The following is a 15,350-nucleotide window of genomic DNA, read 5'->3' as shown; positions in this document are numbered from 1 at the left end:
AATTGTCTATTTTTGAACTGTCATTTTGTTGACGGTGGATTGCCAATTACCGCCATAATTTTAATGCCATTATTGTCATTTCGTTCGTGCTCGTTGCACTATATAAATTTATTCTGTTCGTGCGAATATATAAATAGCAATGGATCCTGATCCAAATACACTATGCATACTGGTGGCGACCGATTTACATTTGGGCTATAATGAGACGGATGCTATACGAGGAGAGGATAGTTTTAATACGTTTGAAGAAATTCTACAGTTGGCGGTTGAACACGATGTCGACTTTGTCCTTCTCGGCGGTGACCTGTTTCACGACGCAAAACCTTCGCCCCCGTGTTTGCTAAAGTGTTCGACGATATTACGGAAATACTGCTTCGGAAACAAACCGGTGCAATTTGAAATACTGTCTGACCAGAAAGAAAACTTCAAAGAATCCATTACACAAAGCGTGAACTATGAAGATCCTAATATTAATATTTCGTATCCTGTTTTTTCAATTCATGGAAATCATGACGACCCAATTGGAAAAGGCGCTGTCAGTTCTTTGGATATCTTATCGAGGATGGGGCTTGTGAATTATTTTGGAAAATGGACAGATTATAGTGAAATTACAGTTTCTCCTATTTTGCTGAAAAAGGGCGAGACAAAACTTGCATTGTATGGTTTAAGTTTTTTGAAAGATCAACGCTTGGCCAGACTCTTTCAAGAAGGAAAAGTTAAGATAGAGAAGCTTAACTCTGATCAAGAATGGTTTCACATATTAACTCTTCACCAAAACAGAGTGGATAGAGGCCATTTGAATTATATACCTGAAGAAGTTCTGCCTAGTTTTATGGACCTAATTATTTGGGGGCACGAGCACGATTGTCGAATTGATCCTGAATGGAATGGAGCTAAAGATTTCTTTGTCATCCAACCTGGCAGCTCGGTTGCTACGTCTTTAGCAATGGGGGAATCATTACCGAAGCATTGTGGTTTATTAAAAATAAACAAAACTAATTTTAAATTACACCCTCTTAAGCTAGAAACGGTCAGACCTTTTGTATTCGAAGAGATAATTTTATCAGAAGAAAATTTAGATCCTACTACTGTTAATGAGCACGAACAAGTTCAAAATTTCTTAAAAACTCGGGTCCTCGAAGCACTTGTGAAGGCTGACTTGCAGAAGACTGGTCATCCTAAACAACCTCAATTGCCGCTGATTCGATTGAATGTCCGCTTCGAGAAAGATAGTCAACAGTTTATAGAAAAACGTTTTGGTCAACAATTCTCCGATAGTGTCGCGAATCCATTAGAATTATTAAATATGAAAAGAGAAAAAGTACGTGATAGGAAATATCACAAATCTAATTTGGACAGAGATGCTTTGGACGAATTCGTCACGGATGCCGATACTGAGGATGTTACAGTTGAATCATTATTGGAAAACTTTTACAAAGATCAACCGGAATCCAAGCAGCTCTCCATGCTATCGGTCAAATGCTTGGGAGAAGCTGTTAAGAGTTTTACACAAAAGGGTTATAATGAAGCAATAGCAGACGTTATCGACTGTCAAAAGAAGCAGTACATGGAGTTTTTGATGAAATCTAACGCGGAAACTGAAGAAGAAGTATCCGTACAAATTTCTATATGTAAAGACGAGCTGTTTTCAGAAAGTAGTGAAGGATTGAAAAAAGTAAAAACGGTGCTAGAATCTGCTAAACCAACTAAAAAAGATGAAACAATTGAGCTTATAGATTCAGACGTCAGTGATGATGAAGATATGCCACTGATAAGAACTGTAAAAGAATCTCCTGAAAAGACACCGAGGGGACGTGGAAGAGGACGCGGGGGAAGAGGGAGCAGAGGTGGCAGGGGCGCATCATCGAAAACTGGCAACACTTCCACAACACCTGCGCTTGATATAACAATTGAATCCACCAATACTCGCAGTTCCAGTCGAAATAATTGGCTAACTGATTTATCTAAAAACACGCCGGCCAAACAGCCCACCAGACGAAATGCATCAAGAGCTAAGCCACTCTACTCCGATGATTAAATATTCATTTATAATTTTTTTTTTACTTCAGTCCACATGTTTGAATTGAATTTTGAATAACATTATAAAGCCATTATCACATAACCTACCTTTTTTAATGAAGTGATCAATTTTAGTTTGACTACTTCACGTATAAGATGGGTGATCTGATGTGCATATCACTGAAGTATTGTAAGAATTTTAGTTCTCCAAACTGTTGCCCCCCTTTTTAACCTGCTGCAGTATTGTAAAAGTATTTTTCTATGTGTAAATTTTGTCACATCCAGAAACGTGAGTTTCTTCATCTCAAAGAAAATGTATTTTACTTTTATATATTATGTTACGCCGAATGTACGAAATTGACTATTACATGAAATGGGTAAAATTTTGGCTAATTCATGTAATAGTCAAGCCCGTTGCCTTATTCATGAATTAGGTAAACTATCTGCCGAGTACATGAATTCGCCAGGGTATGGAATTCTTAAACTGTCAAGCTCAAACTCTCAAACGTGACAGTAGAAAAAGTAAATTTAATACGGATGGTTTTATTAGTTATAATTGGACATAATATAATATAAAATAATTATTATTAGGTTAGGTTAGGTTAGGTTTTGTAATTCTGAATTCAACTGAATGTCCATTTTGAGGTTAGCTAACAAGTGTCAACAAACTATCACAAACATACAATCGACCATTGCACGATTGATACCCAAGCACGAATCAAATCGCGAAAATACCTTTTAATAAAATTCTTCCGTTATCATATTATAGTTCTAGATTTTTTTGCGCATAGTAAATGGATATGAATGTCATTGTAGTTATTGATTGGTATATTTTTGTATAATAATCAATGATATTTGACACATTTGGTTAGTTTGATTAGTTGCAAAAAATACCACCGGAGCGCGACCATCTATTTTGGCCATAGATAATATACGTAAATTTTGACCAATGCATGAGCATTTGACACATTTAGTTTAGTTGCAAAAAACACCACCGTAGCGCTACTATCTAATTTGTCCAATGCATGAACTAGGCAGAAAAATTACTGCCGAATTCACGCACTTGGCAGATATTTTGTCTAATTCATGAATAAGGCAACGGGCTTGCATTTTTCATGATTTAGGCAAAATTTTGCCCATTTCATGTAATAAACAATTTCGCACATTCGGCGTAACATATACATACAATTTTTGATGACACTTTTTTTGTCTGCAACCATAAAGTATAATAGATACATACATACATTCCTTTTATATTTAACTTTTTACAATAGTAATGATGTATACTATTAACCCTTGGCGAAAGGTTATTTTAATAAAAATATTGAAACATTACTAGTATTATTGTAGTATGTATAACCTAGTTATATATTTTATTATGTAATTCAGTAAGCCAATCTGCAGTTTACTTTATATCATTAATTTGATACCATGGACCAGTGGCGTAGGGCAGAGGTAAGCTGTGGATATAAATCGTGCACTCTTAACTTTATATATATATTTATTTCAGATATACTCACAGGACAGGCAAAAATCTACTTTATAAGCAGAAAAATGAAGATAGACTTTCTATTTATTTTCGCAGTCTATGAATAACTTAATTTACCAAAGTTAATAGTGGAAGGCTTATTTTGTCATGTAACGCGGTGGAACGGCGTTCTGGCACCTTTTTTCACGGTATTTTTAATGTTTCAAAAGCAATTAGACGAAACAATGTTCGCGCTTACATAGTACACGTTAATTTTCCTGAATCATCTCGTATGAAAAGACATATCCTGAAAAACTATCGATATACCTACGCATTAAATTCTATTACTATTTCTTCATGTGAATGAACGCGAATTTTCGCAAATGAATCTAATAATTAGATTAATATGTAATTATTATTATCCCAATAAGAGCTTCGCTGAAGACCAAAACAGTTTCGGCACTTTTGTTCATCAAACTTGTCGGACCATCTTTGACACATATATACATGACACATAATATGTTGATTAGTGGTTACTCAGTGGAAGACATAGGCCATAGCTCTAATACTAAGAAAAGAAATCGTTTGCCAGACGAGAATTATTGGACTGAACTTTGGAAATCACCATGGCCCCCACAAAGGGGGGGCTGACAGGGTTCTAGCCTGTGGGATCGACCAGATAAGTGAGATAAACGCACATCACAAATTTGCTCTAATCATAAAAAAAATCGCCTGCGGCGCTAATTTCCTTCAAGTATGTTAATACTTTAAAATATGTGGTTGTATAATTGCATTTTTTGGTTAATGTTTGTTAATACACTGAATACCTTTAATTTTACCTCGAACACCATTTGAAAAATGCTACTATAGAATGTCACATTGCCTTTAACCTTAGTGATAGATTGGGGGCCCGCCAAAGATCTTGGACTGGTGGCCCGCTTCAGGATGTGGGGGGCATGGAAATCACTATATGCTTTTATTCAAATATGTTTTTACAATTTTATTTTTTACAACTTTAGTTGTTTATTTGTATTTGTTTGTTTGTTTAACTTTTTATGCGCTTCCTGGCATTAGAAAAGTTGCTTTAAATGATATTTGAATATAATTTTCTGTAGTAGGTAAGAAGTTTGACAAGATGTGAGTTCCGGCACCTTTGTTTTAAAAAAAAAGCCTTGGTTAAGGTATATAACAGCGGTCGGCAACCCAAATGCATTGGCGTGCCACCAATCAGGTAATTCAAAGTACTGGACACAGCGTGCCACTGAAATAAAACTTGTAAATTGTAAGACAATTTTATTTGACTATAATAATACACGCTACATAAAAAATACAATATTCAAACCAATTAATTTAAATATGAATAAAACGTGGTATTACTGTTTAAAAAATGGGTCTGTATTATTTTTTAAATAAAGGGTGTGGGGCGGTGCCAAAATTAGTATTTTTTTAAAAGGGGGGTGTAGTAACAAAGTTTGGAAATCACTGATTTAAAGTGTCCACAAACTTTTTGAAAATATTAGTGTCCGCAATCATCGGCTCGTGAAACGGTGACCGGTGTATCATCACATAATATTACGGTAGTTTTTAAAGTACCTACCGAGAAATTTAATAAATCGTCATTTTCGAGGCATGCCACCTAGTGCCGGGCGCTGGTATATAAGACAATATGTTATAACAGAGGTTTCCATAATTAGTTATTTTTTTTTATTTTAGTTGTACAGTAGAACCTCGAATATCCAGACTAATTGGGGATGAAGGTAGTCTGGATGAGAAATCCGGATAATCAAAAAAAAAATCATAATTGTCGGGGGCAAAAAGTACATTACTAAATGTATTTTTGGCCATGAACAATTTTTATTGATACATAATATGGGTTTAATTTTAAATTATTATTTAGTTATGGATTTTTAAATCAAATGGGATTCTTCGATGTCCTAATGAGAAACAGCGAGAGTCTGTGTATGAGCGCTGCATTGGTACACACCATTATGGTGACATTCTTTCCTGTTTTTGTGCCCCGCTGCAGTATTTTCATGTCTTGATGCTAAAGATTTGTTGGGAAGTTCCAATTTAAACCTGTCTCATCAGCATTATAAAGTCTTCGTCATATTCTTCTTTCTCCAAACACACCTTTAACGTGCCTGTACAAGTGTTTGCTGAAGGTATATCAGCTGAAAGCTTTTCCCTGTGAATTTCTAGTTCTTTAATATCATGACTCCCTTTAAATTTTTCGACCCAACCCAAACATGCTTAGGAATTTGAATCTCCATTCAATCTTGTATTAAAAAATCTCACTTTTTACATAATAATGAACCAGATGTTGGCTGTCCAGATAATCGCTTTTGAATGAACCACATAAAAATGCACTCTTTGACTTCTTCATTTCGTGATTGTTTCATAACATTAAGCTCTACCGATCCTCAAGACATTATTTCAACGGGACGCCATATTTATTAGATAAAAAACCTCCTGACTCCTGAGTGACCTCTTTTCAAAGCTTCGATTATATCCACTTTGTCTTTTAATGAGATAGTATACTCCCTTGTGCTGCATTATTGCATGACACAATTCATCACATACTACGCAACAAGTTCGTTTAGTTTGAAAAATCCGGATAATAGAGGTTCTACTGTATATAAAACAGGGTTTTACTAAACTGTGCGGTGTTATATAAACAAACGGGAATTACAAGGTTACATGTAAATCAGGGGTAGTCAACCTGGTCCCTACCGCCCACTAGTGGGCGTTCCAGATTTCATGGTTGGTAATAGGGGTTTTAAAAACATTTTCATTATTTTTTCATAAAATTCTCCGTGACAATTTAAAAAGTTAGAAATTAGATATGATGAAGAAAGTAAACATAAATTCGATAATGGTGGATATGAAAACCTATGGCAAAATAAAAAAAAATGCCTGTGTTATATCTAAATATTTGGAAAATGATATTCAGTTTATTGATACCTTTACCTACCTCATATCTTGTGGAATCAGGCTTTAGTGCTGTTAATCATACTATGACCAAAGGAAGAAACCACCTGAATATTTCCGAAAGAGGAGACCTTCGTGTGTTCATAAAAAAATTAAGCCAGATATCCAGTATTTAGTTTCGCAACATCAGCCTCAGGATCTCATTAATAATTTAATTGATTAAATGTATTTTCATCAGCCTTCATGTTTCTATGTATGCAAAGTATAAATAAAAAGATAGATTTAACTACAGTAAGTTGTTTTATAAAGATTTATTCTGCCAAACTTAGCGAAAGTCTGACATAAGTATTTGGTAAGTAATTATTATTATATGTATTAACTTTTCTTGCTGTAACTCTGCTTTATAAATTTTATAAAGTAAAGTTACTTCCCTACTAAATTTATAAATCACCATTACTGTGGAACTGGTGGGCGGTTAGAAAATTTGACTACTAACAGAGATACAAAAGTGGGCGGTAGGTATGAAAAGGTTGAATACCCCTGATGTAAATTGTACGTAAAACATTTCACTGTGGCACAGTTCGCCGTGAGCTTTCTTATCGGAAAGAAATGACTACTATATGGTCTCCAATTTTATTAGATTCAATATGAACATTAATTCAATTTTCATTGCTGATTTTGGTAAAATTCAAGAATGAAAACCTAACCTAACCTAACAAATAATCCAGTATATTGGCTATTTTCAAAATTTATTTGCTGCTGGCTTCCTGTAAAGCGACAAGAACCGTGTTTTATTTAGACATGAATTTTATTTCACGGTGAAGTGTGATACGGCGAACTGCATACGTAGAAGTTTCCGGATACCGGTTTTTACAGTTCAACGACGATCTATATAATAAATACATCTTTATAACTTTCTTGTTCAACCTATACAGTGCACTACAGATACAGTTCTACTTCGATATTCCAAGCGGAAGTGGTGGGTATGGAATAGAGATGTACATGTAACCGAGGGAGAATTTGTAGTAAGTGGGGGGCATAGGAATACACAGAAGATCAGGAGATTTTTAGTTCCCCAGATGCCCGTTATTATGTGTCTGCCACATTATAGAACTTGTACTATATTAAGCAGTAATTGATTGTTAAATTTGATATTTCATTGATTTTTTATTCTTGTAATAAAATTCCACACGGAAGACTTTGTTTCATTATTATTTTTTGAAAGGTTACCGAGTATATTATCTATGGTTACCATAACTCATATATGATATAAATATTTCGACATTCTCTGCATTCTGGCAAAATTCATGTGTTGTATTTTTTAATGTGTCTGATCAGCGCCATCTTTAAATTAATAAACCCTGAGCATATCTTTTTGCATAAGCAACGAGTGGTCCACTGTTCAGCTGTCAAAATCAGATCCCAGATTGCTTGACATATTGATTCGTCCTTTCTCATTTCAAATTGAAAAAAAATCTCAAATCAAATACCTATATTAACTATCAGTGTAATATATATAAATAATATAATATCTATCCAAATCAAACCATTTCCTGTGTGAACACGACAGACGCGTCAGTATGAGCACTAGATAGAACAATGACAGGTCATCCATAGACAACAATGGGAGGGGCGGAATACATAGGACCAGTCGCTGTGAATGTATCGGCTTTCTACTTGAGTCGGCAATGGTCTGATACAAATAAAAAATGCAACTGCCACACTGCCGCATGCGTCGAGTTGCGTTGGCCAGAGCCTGCATGTCGACATCGGCCAATATCGACTTCGCGCATGCGCACAGCCGCACAATCGGCTATTTCTCTCCAGACTGTCGCCGTGTTCGGAGCAGCCGCGATGTCGATATCGCTAGGCAGATGTGCGAGGTTGTATCATGGAACACCGGCTGCCCGTTCTCGGAAGTTTTGATTAAGCCGGCTCGCACATCACAACTCGCCTCGTATGCCTGACCGCCATAAATGAAAACTTCCGAGAACGGGCAGCCGGTGTTCCATGTTACAAACTCGCACATCTGCCTAGCGACATCTACATTCGCCGCATCGCGGCTGCTCCGAACGCGGCGACAGTCTGGAGAGAAATGGCCGATTGTGCGGCTGTGCGCACGCGCGGAGTCGATATTGGCCAGAGGGAAAACAAAGCAAAAATAGATGCAGGATGGTTTGATGATGATTGCAGGCAAGCACTGTTTGAAAAAAATGAAGCAAGGAAGAAATGCCTAGAAAGGGAAACGCGTCAAAATTACGAAACTTATAAAGAAAAGAGAAAAACTGCAACAAACATCTGTCGAGAGAAAAAGTGAATGATACTCAAGAGAATACTCCAAGACATGGAATATCAAAGAAGAAACAATGATCCCAGAAAATTTTATAAGACTCTTCGAAATCTAACGAAATCCTATCAACCCAGATTAAACTCCTGTAAGGATAGTGAAGGACAAATGCTGATCGAAAAGGAGGACATTATGGAAAGATGGAAAGACTACTTCACAACACTTTTAAATCAGACTTATAGTAATGATCATGAGGAAACGGAAGAAGTATTGTACCACACTGTTGAGGAATTTATTGATGAGCCTACTCTGCCTGAAGTAAGAAGAGCATTAAGAACGCTGAAAAACAATAAAGCACCTGGAACCGACAGGATAACAGCCGAGCTGATAAAGAGTGGTGGCCCAACACTGGAAGCAAATATCCACAAGATAATTCTCAATATTTGGGAAAAAGAAATTTTACCTGAGGAATGGAAGATGGGTATAATCGTGCCTATTCTGAAAAAGGGAGACAAAACAATGTGCGATAACTACAGAGGGATCACAATTCTAAACGCAGCTTATAAAGTTTTCTCATCTGTACTGTATAGCAGGTTAATGATCTATGGTGAGGAAATCCTGGGAGAATACCAATGCGGCTTCCAACCAAATAGATCCACCATAGATCACATCCATCTCATGAGGCAAACTATGGAGAAAGCGCACGAATACAACTTGACACTCCACCACCTGTTTATTGATTTTAAACAAGCTTTCGACAGCGTGAATAGGGATAAGATGCTGCAAAGCTTAAAAATACTGGGAATTCCCTTAAAACTAGTACGGCTAATAAAGACCACACTGACGGATACTCAAGCAGTTGTCACTGTGCAAAATGAGCAAACTGAAAGCTTCAAAATCGAATCAAGTATGAGACAAGGGGATGCGCTATCCACTATGGTATTTAACCTTGTGTTGGAATCCATAGCTCGTGAAACAAACATAAGAGGATGGATAGATAACAGTACAACGCAGATGTGCGCTTATGCTGACGACATAGTAATTACAAGCAGATCCAAACACAGGATGATCGACCATGGTGGCACTATGAAAATAAAAGCAGAAAACGCTGGGCTGCAAATAAACCAGTCAAAAACTAAGTATATGGTCAGCACACGCGATCAGGTACCGCTGCAGAATATAGACATAGGACAGCATGCATATGAAGGGGTGGACAAGTTCACGTATCTCGGATCCAGCCTAAATACCCAAAATAAGACAGCAGAGGAGATAAAAATCCGCCTTATCTCCGGGAATAAATGCTGGCATGCCTGCAAGCGACTGGTGGGGTCGAAAATTATAGGCCGAAGAAGTAAACTTCTAATATATAAAACAATTGAAAGGCCAGTGGTCACTTATGGTTATGAGACTTGGTGCTTAACTCAAAACGAGGAAAACAAATTAGCTGTCTTCGAGCGCAAAATCTTTGGACCAACGTTGGAAAATGGGAACTACAGAATAAAAATGAACCACGAGTTGGAAGAGCTGAAGCCCATATTCCATTGGCAGATTGCGTCTGGCCCGATCGTCTGCCACGACTGTCAAACTCTATTCTCTACGGTTTTCAAGGATCGTGAGCGATCGGGTCGAAAGTGGAAAATTTTCTATTATCCGTCGTGCGATCCTTTCATTATCAAGCGAAGATTGCCGAAAGCGTACGAAAATAGCCGAATATGCGCCTGAGTCATGCAAACGGTCGTTCATTTCATTCTACTGGTCGATTTCAACTGAACAACTACAAGATGGCGAAAACTTAAAAAATATATATGGAGTATCACCGAGGACACAGTCCTCGTGGAATAAATACACGCCAAAGATATAGTGTGGAACGTAAAAAAATCCGCCATATTCAATGGCGATCACGCTGTTCTTCAGTTAGCCAACTTTTGACCCAGTGTTTTCGTTTACGGCGAGTCCTGACCGCCTGAGCCAGTTGAAATATAGCCATACTTGCTACAATAAATTAGTCTTTGGATTATTCGAATTACTCAATTGGTTTGGAGATTCAAGCTCGCCCAGTTATTCATGATGTAAATTAACAATAAGTATACAAACTTTCTATAAATGTCAAACGGCCGCATAAATTTTAACAGATCTGATGGTCGCTAGCTTTGACAGCTGACAGCTCAGTTTTGTTGACGTAAAATTGCGCGGGAATGCGTACAGTGTAGCCACCAATCTAAGAAATATCTAGTTTTCACTCAACCTATATTTTTAATAATAGCAACACTAGTATTATTTTCCAATCAAATCAAGGACCAACGAGATTGAATCGTTGCGTGTAACTGCAAATAGCTAGCGACAACGGTTGGCGTCGATCGTTGGATCGGGTTGGGTCTGTGCGTCTGCCAATGAAATATGGCCTTGATTGAACAGCAAACAATCATAAGATACTGTAAGTCCTAAAGACTACGATGGGCGGGACACGTGGAGAGAATGCCTAAAGTTAGAGCGCCAAGGATCATGACGAAGTGGCTACCCCAACGGAAGAGACCCAGATGCCGTCCAAAAAGGAGATGGGCTGACGCCGTAGAAGTGGACTGGCTAAACTGGCTTCATATAGGAAGACCCGGTAACTGGAGAAGTGTAGCGAGAGACCGGAGTGAGTGGAGAGCGGTTGTGGAGGAGGCCAAATCCCACCCCGGGATCTAGCGCCGTGGAAGAAGAAGAAGAAGAAGATATAAAAAAATGCATTATTTTCAAAATAACGGTATTACGTATAAACGGTACCTATATATTAAGTATACCTTGATGATTTCACTTAAAAAATGATTTTTTTTTAAATATTTAATATTAATTATATATAAGTAGGTAAATGTATTTCGTTTAAAATTTAATTAATAAATAGATTCCACAAAAAATAATGTTTCTTTTTTCTTCTGGCTGTTCTGTTTTGTCATGTTCTGTTTTGTCGTGTTCTGTATTGTCGTGTTCTGTTTTGTCTTGTTCTATTTTGTCCGGTCCACATGCGGCCCTTTAAGCTTTTATGTGCGGCCCGAAACACATTTATTATCAGGAACATGATTTTCAATTTTGAAATAAACGCTTGATACATATTACTTTTGTTTATAATTTTTAAAATCTTAAAAATGTTTTGTAAAAAAGGGGGTTTCATGATTTTTTTTGTCACACCAGTAGTGATGCGGCTCGCGTTACTTTACAAATATATGTATTTGGCCCGAAGAAAAAAAAAGGTTTAGTATCATTGCTCTATACTACAATTTCACTTTGAAAATATGGGAATACTGATATTAGTCTATGATTGTATATTTGTCTATGATATTATTATTAGTCTATGGTATGGTGCTGTCAGTTTAATGATGGTTTAATGTTTTAGTAGTGACATAATATTTCATTGATTTAAACTTGGTTGCACTAAAGTAAATCAACTGTAATTTGGAATTGTCAGCTTCATAGTTGTTATAAGGTCTGTAAATACTTTATTTGCTTGTAGACATACCTATTTTAAAATGGCTACAACATGCAATCTTTAAGGTTAAGCCGACCAAGGATAGAAAAATACAACTGAGGGTAGTTATCCAACAATTAACATAGCCAGTGACATTGATGCAGTGGTCTAATATTGTGTAACTTTCGGTTTGAAGGGTGATGATTTTTTTTTATTAACTGCTAACCTATGTTGTGTCAGTTTAATCTTCTGTCAAAAAAATGACAAGTTAGGCCTAGCACATACGATAGTGGAGATAGTCTTTAGTGAGACTTGTCGTTTCTTAAAAAAATCGAGGCAAAACAATTTTGACTAGCACATAGCTCGCACTAAGTCATATCAATCTTTATACTATGACACATTTCTTCATTTCTTATTAAGAAAAGTATTACATAAATACGTAAATGAAGACGACATGATTATCGATATAGCGAAAGTCTAATAAATGGAGAATTTTATACACTTTATAGTAACTTACGAGATTATCCACGAACATTTTTCGGGTAGTTTGAAATGTGTGTATCCAACTTTGATAATTTGTTAAAATTGATTGGGCCTTACATTACTTATGAAGATACGATTCTATATATTCTTTTACCCGTTTATTGTAAAGAACCGGCCGCTTTTCCACCTCTTCGATTATTTTTTCTGTTTGTTCTTCTTCCGTAAACATGGTTCAGCAAATAGAGCAAAACACAAGATAAGTCTTTTCCCTGAGGATGTAAAGATGATTCTGGCAGTAAGAAGGCGGGACGCTAGACTCTTTTGTCATATTCTGAGAGCCGGCATACATTTCAAAATGAAGCAGACAGCAGTCAGTCAGACTTGTCTACGAGCAGTTTGCATGGCCGCTAGACCATTTTGTCTAAGAGATGTCTCATTATCAGTGTGCTCATCTACATTTTCTTCTCATGGTCCGAACTGGACACGTAAACTGTAACTACAGTCTTGACTATAGTTTGCGCTAGACTTTACTGTCAGTATTGACATAGATAGACTGTAATTTAAAAAATGTATTTCACAGTGGTAATCAAATAACCAGATCTTTTGAATTATCGTTTATTATTTCTATTAACAATGAACTGTTCTTTATAATATTAATAACAATTTAACATGCAGTCTTCTAATTCAAAATAATAATTCTCTCATGATTCTTAATAAATAGTCTTGTTATTAACAGTCTAACAAATATAATATTTCTGTCTTAAAGGTACCTAATGTTTACCTTGTTGCCGCGGAGCATTTAATGACTATTTAATTACCGCATTTAAATAACATGCTAATTATGTCGAATGGCCAAATAATGAGGGCACAACAGGTGTGCCGTCCGCGTGGAAAGGATTAAAAATTTATAATAAGACATTATAATGAAATAAAACAAATAAAATTATTATGTTGATGCAACCTAACGCTGAGATGCACAGAATGTCATGTTTGTTGGCCGATTAACACTAGTGCACTAAAAACCATTGAAACTATTGACGGAAGGTAATTTTGAGATGCTGCCTTTCTTTTAATTAAATAGTTTTTAATGTCGTTTACTTATTTCCGACGGAGAAAAAATATTTTAAATATTGATTATATTATGCAAATACATTTATATTTGTTGACATGTACTTTTATAATTTATTGCCTTGTTAATAAAGATATAATACTATACATATATACATATAATGACACTGTATGTATACTTTATTACCTTGCATACTTTTGCAATTAAAACACTGATAAAGTAACCATTAAATTGTTTAAAGTTTTATATCAGGAAATCAAAATTTAAAAAATGGCAATTATTCTCTCATCTCAATTAATCTCATTTTTTTTCGTAGTGGTCATTGTATTTTGATCGATGCGTGTAATAACGACAGTTATTTCGATTCAATGTACCTATGACATTCTATGCATTTTGCATTGACATATTATTTTTTTTTCATTTATCATTTTTATGGACACTGACAGTCAGTTCGATCCAAGAAAATATAATACATAATAATGTAATATATTTGCTAATTTATCTAGATAAACACAGTATTTAGGGCTCGTTATAGTATACGTATTTACATAAGGCATTTTTTTATACATGGGCTAAGTAATTTGTACAATAAAAACCAAACATGATTTTCACCATAACCATTTCCAATAAATGAATTGTTAGGAATTTAGGGTAGAACATCACATATTATGAGAATTTTGATAATATTACAGTTTCCTATTTTTTTTACATACTGTATTCTTCTGGTTATAATACTTCTTCTCTATCAGTTCGAGGGCATTTGTCTGTCCACTTTTCGAAGGCCTAAATTACTGTCAGTGATATTTCTTGCTACGGCGTCCATATCTTCATGCCAGAGAAAAGAATCGAAAAGTAACAATAGCGGACCATTCATTTCGTGTTTGAATTCTTCACATATTTGATTTGAAGATCTACTAGTAGTCATTCATCCCTCATTTTTTATGTCACTCGATCTCATTGATTTACCAATGGTAACCAGCATGTGAAAAATTAAAGGACCAAACAACTCTGTTTATAAACATCTGGGTATGCTTTTACAACATTAGTTCTTTCATAAACAGACGAATGTGGTTGATAAATGAACTATACCTGCATTGCTATTATGGTTTCAAATTCGCCTTCATGTTTTTATTGTGTTTTTGTCCTATTCTGCTAACGTGTCTGCATATTGTATTGTGTAATGAATATTGTAGTAGAAAAATGAATTTTAATTACATTGCAATCAGTGTGATTATTATAGACAAGTTTTTATGAAAGAAACTATTACGTTTTTGATGTTTCAGAATTAGAAGCCTTTGTGGTCTTTGTGTTTTTTCGTTTCTTCTTCTTCTTGTTACTCTTTTCAATGGGTTCATTAGAATCGTTTGAATCTGAGTTATCTGAAAAAGCGTTGTGCCGAGTAAGTTGTTTTGATTTAGATTTTCTGGTCTGTACGGCTGTTGCGACTAATCCCCCTTTTCGAAACTTATTTCTGGTCGTTTTGTTGTTCTGGTCTTTCTCGGTGTTGGCGCCAGCAAATTGTTGTTCGTTTCCTATTGTATCCAAAATGTTGTATCCGACGTTGATGGGCTCTGACGTCGGTTTTAATCTGAAATTTATATTTATGTTATACCTGGCGAGTGGAAAACTTTGTAGTATCATAAAAACA

General features: G+C 35.7%; 3 protein-coding genes across 5 annotated transcripts in view; 2 read left to right on the top strand and 1 right to left on the bottom strand.

The window, feature by feature from the left end:
• On the top strand, positions 1-3,352 carry mre11 (double strand break repair nuclease mre11). The gene has a single exon (XM_085958900.1). The coding sequence runs from the start codon at positions 140-142 to the stop codon at positions 2,036-2,038; it is 1,899 nt and encodes a 632-aa protein (XP_085815026.1). The 5' UTR covers positions 1-139; the 3' UTR covers positions 2,039-3,352.
• Positions 3,353-12,036: 8,684 nt separating this feature from the next.
• Nadsyn (NAD synthetase) overlaps positions 12,037-15,350 on the top strand; it is a 108,686-nt gene continuing 105,372 nt past the window's right edge. For 2 of the 3 annotated variants that reach the window (XM_085959244.1, XM_085959243.1), the window contains exon 1: positions 12,043-12,168. The gene's annotated coding sequence lies outside the window, so the exon portion shown is untranslated. Of the gene's footprint in view, positions 12,169-15,350 lie in introns of all 3 variants that reach the window. The other variant, XM_085959242.1, reaches the window with a different exon arrangement.
• The window catches only part of Nna1 (Nna1 carboxypeptidase), a 30,500-nt gene continuing 29,284 nt past the window's right edge, over positions 14,135-15,350 (bottom strand). Inside the window, exon 17 of the mRNA XM_085958670.1 lies at positions 14,135-15,290. Within this exon, the coding sequence (XP_085814796.1) occupies positions 14,966-15,290 (325 nt within the window). The 3' untranslated portion in view covers positions 14,135-14,965. The remainder of the gene's footprint in view (positions 15,291-15,350) is intronic.

This window comes from Rhyacophila brunnea, unplaced genomic scaffold (assembly GCF_057557595.1).
Source record: "Rhyacophila brunnea isolate RB1 unplaced genomic scaffold, BYU_Rbru_1.0 scaffold_8, whole genome shotgun sequence".
NCBI lineage: Eukaryota > Metazoa > Arthropoda > Insecta > Trichoptera > Rhyacophilidae > Rhyacophila > Rhyacophila brunnea.
Note: the sequence above shows the minus strand (reverse complement) of the source record. Positions and strands in the feature narration are given on the sequence as shown.